General features: G+C 58.7%; 1 protein-coding gene across 2 annotated transcripts in view; it reads right to left on the bottom strand.

Annotated features, from left to right (window-relative positions):
- Positions 1–11,187: 11,187 nt before the first annotated feature.
- The window catches only part of ADAMTS14 (ADAM metallopeptidase with thrombospondin type 1 motif 14), a 36,020-nt gene continuing 35,052 nt past the window's right edge, over positions 11,188–12,155 (bottom strand). For both annotated transcript variants that reach the window (XM_067299714.1, XM_067299715.1), the window contains exon 22: positions 11,188–11,618. In XM_067299714.1, the coding sequence (XP_067155815.1) occupies positions 11,257–11,618 (362 nt within the window). In that variant the 3' untranslated portion in view covers positions 11,188–11,256. The remainder of the gene's footprint in view (positions 11,619–12,155) is intronic.

The following is a 12,155-nucleotide window of genomic DNA, read 5'->3' as shown; positions in this document are numbered from 1 at the left end:
GGGTTTGTATTTCACAGTCTAAATCAAGAAACGCCACCCTTAACCCTCGGGATGGGGGGAGAGTAACACTGCCGGGTGGCGAGCTGTTACAGGCGAGAGCAGATTGCTTCACTACCCGCGGCAATCGCATGGTTTAAACAATCCGAGAAGCCAAAAAATGGTCCCTCAAAAACACAAGCGACAAATCCCGGGTAATAATGACAAGGTACTTACTTCCCAGCATCACCGGGCCCTTTTCCCTGTGACTGCTGCCAGAGGCGCTGCGGCTGCAGCCGCTGACTGCTGCGTCCTCCGCGCTGGTTTGACATCGTCACCGGGGCCCAAACACCAACGGTTGGGTATTCGAACAGCAATAAACAGTGAAGGGACATGGGCATTTCTCCAACCATTGCCAAAGGCACTGGCAGTGGCATGAAGCCCTCCTAGAAGGCACCTGCATCGCACACCGAGCTGGAGCGCAACGCTGCTGCAGCACCAACTGCCTCTTTCAGACAGAGCAGCAAAGGACATGGATGCTGGCCACTTGAAAGAAGTAGTCAGAAAAATGACTTACTGGGACCACAGCAGCGTGATGGTAGCTTTGGTTTTTAAATCAAAAGGCGAAGACGCAGTTTGGCACTTCCAATTAACCCCCCTGGGCACGCTAGCAAGGGTTTTCCTCCTGCCAGGTCCAGCCCTGGAAAGCGTCCACCAGCCATTCACTGCGGCCCGAGTCCAGGAGGCTGGGGGTAACGGCAGGGCTGCCAGCCTCCCGTAAAGGCGTGGAAACACCCAGAGAAAGGGCAAGACAAGGAAAAGAGAGCCAGGGAAAAGGAAACTCTGGAGAGCGGGCGATAAAGCACCCGGGCAGCGTGCCCTCTCCCCGTACCCGAGTGGCAGCTTCACCGGGGCTCCCGCCTGCAAACGGGTGGCGGGACGCAAACATTTGAACACATCACTAATTATAACACAGTCAAATGAGGTGTAAAAGGAGAAATAAAAAAGTGCATCCTCCTTGAAATGCATGTTATTCCTAATGGACTATTAGCCAAGGAGGAGGCGGGAAGAATTCACTGCCGAAATTCTGGCTTTGCTTCCCGAAGCGCCAGCTACACGCTTTGCATTTCACATCAGTGTTTCCTCGGGAGCTCGGACTATCCTCAGGATGTTTCCTGAGCCAGTCTCCCACAGCCGAGCTGTGCAATAGGACCCGACAGCATCCCCAAAGCGTCCTTTCACCCGGGATCGAAGGAGAGCGGCAGCCAGGGCGGGTGGAGGGCACCAGACCCCCTTTTCTAGCGGTGCCAGGAACGACCCGCGGGCTTTGCGGGGGGCCGGAGCAGCCTCGCCGGCCGGCTCTCCCAAAGCAGCTCTGCACTGCGGATCAGCAGTGACCTCCAGCGGCTGCTGCCAGATGTGGGGGGATGTGTCCCCCCCAAATTGCTCTGCTGCCACGGCCAGCCCCCACGGGGGCGAGGGACCAGGCTGCAGCCAAGCTGGCCGGGAGGTCAGGGACACCAGCCTGGCAGGTAGCCACCAGCAGAGCCAAACCCGTCCCGTGCAGCCACGGCCTGAGCCCGGAGCAGCCGCCTTCCTCCTTTAGGAACGGGAGCAGGCACTGAACCGCTACCCTGTGCTCCAGTGGGTGCATACAAAAGCCAAACCCAGTCCAGCGCTTCCCAGTCTGCAAGACACCTGCAAAAAGCGGTGCTCCAGATAGGCTGGTGGAGAGCAGGATGGGGAGGAAGACCGCTCTTCTGCCTTGTCCCTGCTCGCCTGGAGCTGCCGTCTCTGGGGAGAGGGCAGGTGGGTCTGAGCCGAGCTCTCCAGGTGGCTATGCAACACTCTGGGCCTCCAGGTTTGCTGCAAAGGCAATTTTTGATTTTTTTTTTTCCCTATAGGTCATTCTATCCCCATAGATCTCGTACAGCTCTCAGGAGAGCGTATGGGTAACATTCATGGGGGGGGGGGGGGCGATAAAACATTATCTGCATGTCTACTGCAGCTTTGTGCAGAGACAAAACTAACGGGGCAAGCGTGCACAGAAGCGATGGGAATGTGTGTGAGAGGAGAGACCTGCCTCTGGGGGAACAGGCCCTCTCAGGGAGGTAGCAGAGGCACGTGTTGACAGCACTGGGCTTCATTCTCTTATCATCCACTCCTGGGCAGAAGGCTTGCAGAAGGAGAGCAGCCTAGCAGGAATACAGGATTTTCTAATTGCTGAGCCTCAGAGACTCACCAGACCCCAAGGAATATCCAGGACTCAGAAGAGAGGCTCATAACTCACCGAAGGAGCAGTGTGAAACCCAGCACTGAATGCAGATATCTGGCAGCAGCAGATCTACTGTGCGGATGGAGACAGGTTACAATAGACCCCCAAAAACACAGCTGCAAAGCATGCAAGTTCTTTGGGCTGTGCACAGGACACACATATACCTGTGAGCCCTTCCCGCAGGTGGGACGTGTCCATGGGCTTTCACCTGGGTTAGCCACAGTGGAAGAAGTCACCCTGGAGCAGGTCAGAAGTGCAGCAGCATGCTGGCAGAGATGATGAAGAGGAAGGCCATGAGCAGAGCAGCTCTTCTGAGGAGCACCAGCTGGGGGTTAGCTCTTAATAACCTCCCCAGCGATCTGCGAGCACATGCAAACGTTGCTCAGCTGCAGCCGGGCACAGCTGCGCAAGCCGCAGTGACGGTGGAGGGAGGTTATCCCCGACAGAAGAGCCCAGAGGGGAAAGCTCAGGGCCAGAGCTGAAGAGGCAGGGAGGGAGCATGGGAATTGGGTGAGCTGAGGTGGCCAGGCCCTGGGACTGCGTTAAAAACCCTCTGGGGCAGCAGGGGCTAAACCCATGAGAAAGAAGCTGAGTGGGGGAGTAGAGAGTCCAAGCAGCTTTGGAGACAGCCCAAGCTTCTGGGCTATGGTTGAACACCCACATACGTGTTCATCTGCCATAACAGAGGAGAAAGGCTTATAAAGGGCCATGGGACTTGTGAAGGTCATAAGGAAAGATGCTCCCAAGTCTGATGTTAGCTAATCCGGTAACCTGAGAGAGCTACTTGGGAACAACACCTATCCAGTGAGCATAGGATGCAATCACCACTGAAGGCTTTGAAAAGTGCCTTGGTTTTAACAGGTCAAATGTATCTGATAACGGTTGTGATTTAGCCAGATGAGCAGCTCTCAAGGAAGCACCATCTTTCCTATGGGACTGTTCAGCACCCCTGCTTCCCCGCCTCTCTGAGCATGGTAGGAGCAGCGATGTGATGCAGTGCTTGCAGAAGGTATTTGGGGAGACATCTGCGTCCCCAGCTTCCACATGGGACAAGCGTATCAAGGGCAACGTCAGGGCCGGCTTCCTGCTTGGATGCTCTCCCCCATATAGGCGTAGTGTGTTGACTTTCTCAGCTGCTGGTACACCCTGGGCCATCTGCAAGGGTCACCGGTTAGGTGAGAAGCTGCTTCTGGGAACTCACATCCACTCAAAGGAACCAGCCATCACGAGACAGAAAGAGCAGATAAACGTATTTAACTCCACCAACTTTCTCTGGGAGAAAATAGTTATTTCCTACCATTGCGCTTCCTACCTATTCAATTACTCTCTGCCGCAGTTATTCCACAGCTGAAAGACATACAGAGGCACCTATCCTTGCTACTCCACCACTTCTCTTAGCACATTAAAGCACCATGCAATGCAACATAGGTCCATCAGACTGTCACCGTTACAGCTGCGAGGGAACAAGGTCTGCAGGCAACCAGCAGCCGTGGGCATGCCATGCTCCAACAGCAGCTGCAGAAGAGGGGCCGGTCCCATGGCAGCAAGAAACCCGCTGGCCATAACCACGACAGATTGCAAGCTCCCTCCTGTCCCTTTTAAAGCCAAAAAGCCCGCCTGGCCTGCTCACTCAACCATTTCGGCAGTCGCAGTCTCAGAGGCTGCAAGTTAAAGTTAGCTATAGTGACACTAAGTGCAACAGAAGCATCTGACCCATTAGGTAGGTGTGGGAGGAAGAGCCTTGGCGTGGTAAAAACCAAGCCAGCTTTCCATAGCACTTGAAAAAGCAGCTATTGCCAAGAGCCGTAGGGATGTAGCTTTGCAGGCCTGAGGCTTTGTGCTTAAGCTTATAATAGGGACCCATGAAAACACGAGGTGGAGGGCTAAATAACTTCACGCCAGAAGACGCAGTGGTCTCACCACCACTGTGAGCAACAGAGGTCTGCAGGAGATTATCAGGAGAGAGGAAAAGGGGAGGGAGGAAAATAAGGAATACTTGCGGAGCCAGCCCTAACTCGCGCGGCGCGGCGAGTTCTCGTCGGGAGGGGGAGCGCGGCCTTTCCCTCCGGCCCCTCCTTTTGCTCGCCTTGTCCTTGAGTGCTCCTTCTTCCCAGCTGCCGTCTGGCGGCACGGGCCTATCATCAGGTGCCGTCCTTCGCGGCGGCGGCTATAAAGGCGCCATCGGCTGCGCGGGGGCAGCTCGCTCGCCGGCCCCGCGAGGCAGCCCCGCTCGGAGCCATGCTGCAGGCGACCGTCAAGCTGTGCTGCGGCATCGCGCACGACCACCTGCGCGGGCTGCCCGGTAAGCGCGTCCGCCCTCGCCGGCGGCACGCGTGCCTTAACGCCACTGGGGCCAGCCGACGGGCTCGCCGGTAGGACGGGTTTCACGGGGAATCGGCACGGGTCTTCTCTTGCATCTCGCGATGCAGAGCGCCGCGGCGGGCGGGAGCTCGCCGAGCGTCCTTGGATAACCGCTGGCCGGGCTAAACACGCCGCGCGGCGGTTCGCGTTGCCGGAGCGCGTGCCTCTCTCCCCAGGCCTGAAGATAGCGGCGGTCGCGGCGATGCAGAACGACGTGCTGGTGTTAAGAGGGTCCCGTCGGCCGCCGGCTAAAATCCCCCGTTGTATCCAGCGGTTAATGGGGAAGGATGCTGGTAAGCAGCCTGCTCGTCCCCACCGCCGCATTTTTTTAGCTGGGCTCCCACCTGCTGCCTCCCACCCCCACGTGAGAGGGGACGGAGGACTGTGCTTTAACGCTCGACAGCTCTCCATCTCTCGGGCAGCTTAAAACCCTTCCCTCTACTCCTGGCAAAAAACATTAGCAGGGACGCCTTGAGGTCTCGCTAAGGTGAATTAAATTAACTCGCTGGAAATGCAATCAAAGCTTTTAGCAAAGGTTGCAGTCGCTTATCCGTGTTTTGTCGCGTGTCAGCTGTGTCTGAAGTGCCACCTGCTTACACAAAGATTTGCAAACGGGTAAATTCATGTGTTTTCTGAAGTGCGGCTTGGTCTGACGGCTGCACGTGAAAGGTTAATAATAGCCGAGCAACCTGCAATTTCTGCCGCAGTATTATTGAGAATTGATTTGAAATGCAATTTAAAAAAAAAAAAAACACACGTTTTCCAGGCAGTCAGCACAGACATGGTAAACAAATCCTGAGGCCGCTCCTTGGGATAATGTTTTCTCCACCAAGCGGCTCCCGAGCCAGGCGGGCTCCCCTCAACGGGCAGAACCGAAAATGCTTGGATATGGTGAATTTCTCGCATTTACGTGCCGTCGCGCTTGCTCCTGCAGCCGCGTGCCCAGAGCCTGAAGGTGACCTTTGCTCCGGCCGGTTTTCCAGCGCGGACCTGTCCTACGTCAGCCAAGGAGAAAGGGCCCTGCAGCGAGCGCTGGGCATCTTGCAGCAGCACGGCAGCTGGCGGGCAGAAACCGCGCCGGTAAAGCCCCCAAAACCTGCCGCCCTCGGCGCCTTGCGTGCCGCCCGCAGCGCGGTTCCGCTGTGACGGCGGCTTCCCGCCGCGGTGGCGGCGAGGCGGGCGCTTGGGGGGGGCGTCAGGCGGGCGGCGCGCTCTCGCCCCGCAGGTGGCGGGCGCCGCGGTGTGGAGCGCGGCGCTGCCGGGGCTGGGCCGGGTGTTCCGGGCCGAGGCGGTCCTGGGCGCGCCGGTGGCGTGGCTGCACCGCGAGCTCTTCGAGGACGTCGAGCGGATGCCGCGGTGGTACCCGGCCCTCAGCCGGGTGGAGGTAGGCCCAGCGGGCGCGGGCGAGGCGGCGCCCCCCCCTTCCTACCCCCCCCCCAAAAAAAATCGTTTTACAAGGCGCGCGTTGGCGCCCGGAATGATCCGGCGCCGCGCTGGCGGCCTCGGGCGCAGGTGCTGCGGCGCGTCGGGCCGGACACGCTGCTGACGCACGAGGTGACCGCCCGCAGCCCCGGCCACCCGGCGGGCCCCAGGGACTTCGTGAGCCTGCGCCACCGCGGCCGCACGGGCGCCGCCGTGTACCTCGTGGGCACGGCCGCCGCCGGCGAGCGCCTGCCCCCGCCGCCGGGCTGCGTCAGGTAACGCGCACACGCGTGCACGCACCGCCGCGGCGCCCGCGGCTTGGCTGGCGCCAACGCTAACGCCGCCGCCCGTCCCTGCCGCCAGGGCCGAGTCGCGGCTGAGCTGCATGGTCCTGCAGCCGCTGCCGGGGGACCCCGGCCGGACCCGCTTCACCTGGCTCCTCTGCATGGACCTGAAGGCAAGTCCCCCTCTGAGCCACTTCTTTACGTGTATTTTTATTTTTTTTTAATTTTTTATTTTATTTTATTATTTTTATTATTTTTTAATTTTCACTTTATTTAATTTTATTATTTATTTATTACTTCTTAATTTTTTACTTTATTTATTTTATTTTATTATTTATTTATCTATTTATTTTATTATTTATTTTATTTTTATTTTTTATTATTATTTTTTATTTTCTTTTTTTCCAAGCCGCTTCAAAGCAGTCCAACGGGCACCCTTTAAACCCCCTTCTTCGGGCTGTGTTTTTTCAAGGGCTGGATCCCCGCGTCCGTCGTCGACCGCGTCCTGCCGCAGTCCCAAGCAGACTTCATCGGCCGCCTCCGCCAGCGCCTCGCTGCTGCGGCGCGTCCCTGAGTCCCTGCCGCTGTGACCCGGGGGGGGGGGGGGGGGCGGACAGACAGCGGCGCCCGCGAGGAACCCGTTCCCGGGGCCCCGGTCCCACCCCGGGGCGCTCTGCCTCCCGCGCGGCAGACCTGGGCCCTGCGCCCCGCTCTGCTGGTGCTGCAGCCGGCTCCGTCACCACCTCTGTTTACTAGCAGATATTGGCTCCGTTGGCAGTGCAAGCTCAGGGGCTTGCCTTGCCCTGCACGCCTTTATTTATTTTTGGAATGGCTAAACTATACATTTATGCATGCTTGTGTATATATATATAATGTATACGCTTATCTCTATATGTTTTCCTTCTATGGCAATAGCAGCCAAAGCAGCCGTATGCTGCTGAAGGGGCAGAAATGCATTTTCCATCGTTGGTTCAATTGACTTAGGAAAACGCAACGAGAAAGGCCAGCAAGAGGCAAGCGGAGGGCAGCGGGAGCTGTGCGGCCCGGCGAGCCGCCTCCGCTGGGCGCTGGGAAACGTTAGTGCGTTAGCCACGGCCGGGTGCTTGTAATTTATACGTCCATATGCTTTGCTGGGTCTTGGTCTTATTTATCGGAGGAGAAAAAAAAAAAAAAGCCTGTCGAAACAGCCGTGTGAAACTCCGACTGATAAATGGGAGTGTTTGGGTTGAAAGCGAATAAGGATATGGTATCTTGTCATGTGAAATCCCTCTCATTCAGGCGTACGCTCAGTGGAGAGGCGCGGGAGGACTAGCAAACTCAGCTCACCAGTGGCAGGAGCAAGGTGCAAAGGGGAGCTGCCCGGAGCTGCTTCGCTTCGGGTTCATTTAAAAGGAGGCCAGGCGGATGCGCGACTGCAGCATAACCCCGGTGCAGCATTTTTCCCAGCACCGACTTCGATGGAGGCCTCCTCCTCCGCCCCTTCCTTTTCTTTCCCTTCGCTTCCCACACGTTCTCATATGATATATTATGTCCTCCCGCACACAAAAAAATGACAGAAAGTTTGGTGCGGATTTTATTTTATTTTATTTTTTTTTAACATTGTTAGAGTTCAAAAAAAAAAAGAACTCAACAAAAAATTAATAAATATTAAAAATTAAAAAGCTCTGAATCTCGTATGTACAAAACTTTATACACCGTAACAGGGGACGAGGTTACATCACAGGAATGATTGGAGGAGCCTGCCCGGCCCCAGCACCGATTGCAACCCAGCTCCCCCGCGCACCGCGGCCTGGAGGCAGTGCAGCCCCGTATTTTGGGGAGGGTTTGGGGGTTATTCAGTGGCTGCAGGGCAGCGGGCTGCGAGACGGGAAACGCTCGGCAACCTCAGCCCTGCAGCGAGCCGCCCCGGGGCCGGACGACGGGCAGGAGAGGTCCGCGGTGGAGCCTCCCGGAGCACCAGGCCACCGGGGCCAGCGGGATTTCACGCCGCCCTCCCGGGCCGCGCTGCCGCAGGGTTTGCGAACCGACTGCAATCTGTGCGCGGCGCTCGCCGGCACAAAGACGCGCTCGCCGGCGGCCGGGGCTAAGGGGACCCCCGGCGCCGTCTTCAAGCTCAAGGCTCCCCCGCGACAGACGGGGGGAAAGGCGGCTCTTTGCAGAGTAATGAATCTTTGGTACAATAAGCACACGCCGGCGCTCCCTTCGAGAGCTGAGCTGGTGGTTGGGTTTGCAAGGGGCCAAGGCGGCGGCACGGTGATGCACCGGGGGCGTCAGAGGGGTCAATCCCACTCCGGCGCCCCCGGGGACATCTGCAGCACCTCGTTGAAGCCCGCGCCGGGCTCACGGTCGGCAACAGTTTTGCAGAAAGGTATGCAACGGTGCCAAAATCAGCACGCCTCGGGTGCAGGCACCCTGCCGCCGCGTTTCGTACGAGTCCTCCTGGCTGCCCTCTCAGTGACGCTCGAGCCCTTTTCGTTCTGTTGACCATGGACCCTATCATTGAGCATTGAGGGGAGTACAGCAGAGAGGGTGGCACCAGACCGGTGTCTAAAATGCCAGCAATGCACAGGAGTGTCCGTTCATTACCATCCAAGATGGATCATCCTCAGCCTCCCACCCCTTCTCCAGCCACGCTGGAGCAGGAGAGGATGACGGGAGCTAGCACTTGCTTTAGCTCCTCCAAGATGCCCCAGCCTCAAATGCCTCCCCACCGAGCCTGGCCGGCAGCTGGACACCACGCATATATTACCAACACAGAGGAGCATCCATCTCCAACAGCAGTGTGCCCCAAAAATCCCCCGGAGCACCACCACCACCGTGCACACCGGCCGCAACCCGCCGCAGCTCTCCGTCCCACACACACGCACGCTCTTCTCAGGCCTCCTCCACCGGAAACGAAACCCCGCTCAGCTCTGCCCGCAAGCCGGGCACGCTGCTTTCGAGGCACGGCCGCCTTGCAGACGCTTCGCCCCGCGCTGGCGCTCCCAAACCCGTCTCCCGCTTCCGCGCCGAGCCCTGCCTCAGAGGGCACCCATCCGGATGGGAGACACCCCGAAACCAAGCGAAACAAACTGCACGTGGCCCTTCTAAAGGGCTCTGCAGATATACACTGCTTGGCCCAATGCATCTACCCACTTCACCCTTGCCATGCGACAGAAGGGAGAGCCGCTCGTTCTGGCTGTCCCAGCCCAACCTTCCTCTCTCCTTCCTTCGTAACCGCTTGCAAAATCCATTCCTGCTACTTTTCTTCAGCCAAAACCAAACAGCTTAACCAGCCCGGCTGGCTCTGCTCCCTTAAATGTGCATTTACAGCTCGCGCTCAGCTACCTGCCAGGAGGGCAAGCAGAAATAATTCATCACTGGGGCAAAGGCGGGCGGCAAGGGCTTCCAAAGGGCCGCAGAGCGCCCCGGGGGCAAGGGGAGCCCTGCACGGTGCAAGGGGCAGCACCCGGCGGAGCAGACCCGCACACCACCCGAATCCCTCGGCGCTCTCTCGCCGCTTGCTCCAAGGGCCAGCGAGTTTAAACAGCAGGGCCGCGTCACGCTGCAGACACGTTCCGCTTCCTTTGCCAAACGGGAAAGACGTGGAGGCGTAGAGAAAGAGCGCATCAGTCCCGGACACAAAACAGGCATGAAATTCATCCGCTCCTACTCATTTCCCGGTGCACTAACGCTTCCCCTTAGAGCTGAGCACGAAGCGACTGCCATGGGCGAGGTGGCTCTGCTGCGTCTTTCCTGGCACATGGGCTTCCCCTGCTCCCCATTTACCTCCTAAGCACATGGATAGAGGAGAGAGAGGTTTATGAGCTGCAGAGAGCAAGGACCCTGGAGCCCCACGGAGATGACGGCCAGCTCCGCCAACACCACCGACCTCTGCGAGCAGCACGCTTCCTCAACCAGGGAACATCTCACCGAGGTGCCCAGAGGAGCCCTGGAAGCCCTCGGCCAAACGCACCTCGCTGTAATGCACAACGCATCCAGAAAACACTATCCAACACGAACACCTCCGCTAGCTCGGTCGCCGCTCCAGAGCGGAGCTCAGGGACGCAGCGGAGCAAGGGCAGGCAGGGCTAGTTCGGGGCTCTGCTACGGACCAAGGCATCTGCAGCCCGGGCGTATCGCACACCGTATCCTGAAACAACGGCATCAAAAAGGTGGCACCCAGGCCGCCTCCATCCTCGCCACGCAACGCCAGGGAGACGCCAGTCTGCAGCTTTGGTCATTTGGACCACCCCCCCAGCCACGTTTTGCAGGCTCTCTGCTCCAACGGGGACAGCTCGGGGCAGCAGTTTGGGCATCTCCCCACGCGTTCCTCTGCTTGCCTGGCCCAATCTTTGTTCCCACCCTCAGGTTTGCAGCGCCGGCCGGCTCACCGCAGCGCCCACGTGGTGCCGGGAAGCCCCGGCCGCAGCAGGACGGCGCAACCCGCCGCAGGCATCGCGGCGGCAGCCAGCCAGGGGCTGGGCCACGGGGCCGAGACCCCTTCCGTTGCGTTTTGCGTTATCACTTGGGGACGGCGGGGGGAGGAGAGAGCCGTAATAACCCCCCCACCCCGCGTAGCACCTTGGAAGAAAATGACCCGTCGGGTCAAGCCACCCGTTGAAGTAGGAGCCCCCGCCGGTGGGCTGCTCGCAGCCAAGCGAACCATCGCTTTTTGTTCCTTTGGACCTTTTTCTGTGGCGCTGTCCAAAAAAGTGTCACAGCTGGGAGGGGGGAAAAAAAAAAAAAAAAAAACACACAAGAAAGCCGCTTTCCCGGGAAGTTTCAGGGCGAGGCAGTTCGTTTCCAAAATCACGGGTTTCCAAAAGGCAGCTGGGAAACGCGGCAGCACGAAAACCATCGCTGGGAAAAAATGGGGGAGAAAAAATAAAATAAAAATAAAATAAAAAGAGAGAAAGCAGGAGAAAGACAGAGGGAGGAGGCGGGTGGCAGAAGGCTTCATGTGGCCGGCGGCGCGGCGGTCCTGAGCGCGGTGCCGGGCTCCTCGGCACCCACCCGCCGGCTCCGCGGCGGCAGCAGGGACGTGCCCGCGCCGGCGGCCCGAGCTCCCGGGGCGCCGGTGGCACCTGGGACCCTCCGCGCAGGGACCCGGGCCGTGGCGGGGAAGGAGGGCGGCAGAGCGGGGCTGGGGGAGGCCGTTCCCTCGGGGGCGCTTGGCTCCGTGCCGGCGGGCGAGCTGGTGGCGGAGGCTTTCTTGCCGCAGGATTCGCAGCAGAGCTTGTTGTAGCCGGGGATGGAGCAGTACCGGGCCAAGACCTCCATCTGGCAGAAGATGGACTTGTCCCCGAGGCAGGGCTCCTCTGGAGAGGGACAGGACCCCGGTCACGATGTGCACGGGAGAGCAGCCCCACGCCTACGGCTGTCCAACCACCCCAAACAAAGCGCCGCGTCTCCCCTGCGGGTGCTGCGGCTGCAGCTGCCAATCCCACCGGGGCCAGGCTTTGGCCCGCTGAACACCAGCGATTCTGGACCCCTCTCCCACCCGAGGGACCGGTCCGAGCATCAGCCAAACTCTGCTCCTCAGGGGAAGGCAACGAGAGGAACAAAAAGATGAGATTGGGGTCAGACTGCTTTGCACAATTCCCCTGCACATCGGAGCTTCCTAGCAAAGCAAGAAATGTGCAGAAAGGATTTCTTAGCCAAGCCAGACACCAAAACGTTTGGCAGGGGGAGATGCAGGACCTCTCACTGCTCTGGCATGTGTGCAGGAGAGGCCACTTCCCGCTGAGGTCTACAGCCTCAAGCAGGAGCCTCCAAAGAGTGCTACAACCATCACAACCACCACGTCGCATGAAGGAGAGACTCCTCTAAGCAATGCCAGCACGGGGCTGCAGAGA

This window comes from Apteryx mantelli, chromosome 7 (assembly GCF_036417845.1).
Source record: "Apteryx mantelli isolate bAptMan1 chromosome 7, bAptMan1.hap1, whole genome shotgun sequence".
NCBI classification, from domain to species: domain Eukaryota; kingdom Metazoa; phylum Chordata; class Aves; order Apterygiformes; family Apterygidae; genus Apteryx; species Apteryx mantelli.
The sequence above is the reverse complement of the archived record's forward strand: the minus strand, read 5'-3'. Positions and strand labels throughout refer to the sequence as shown.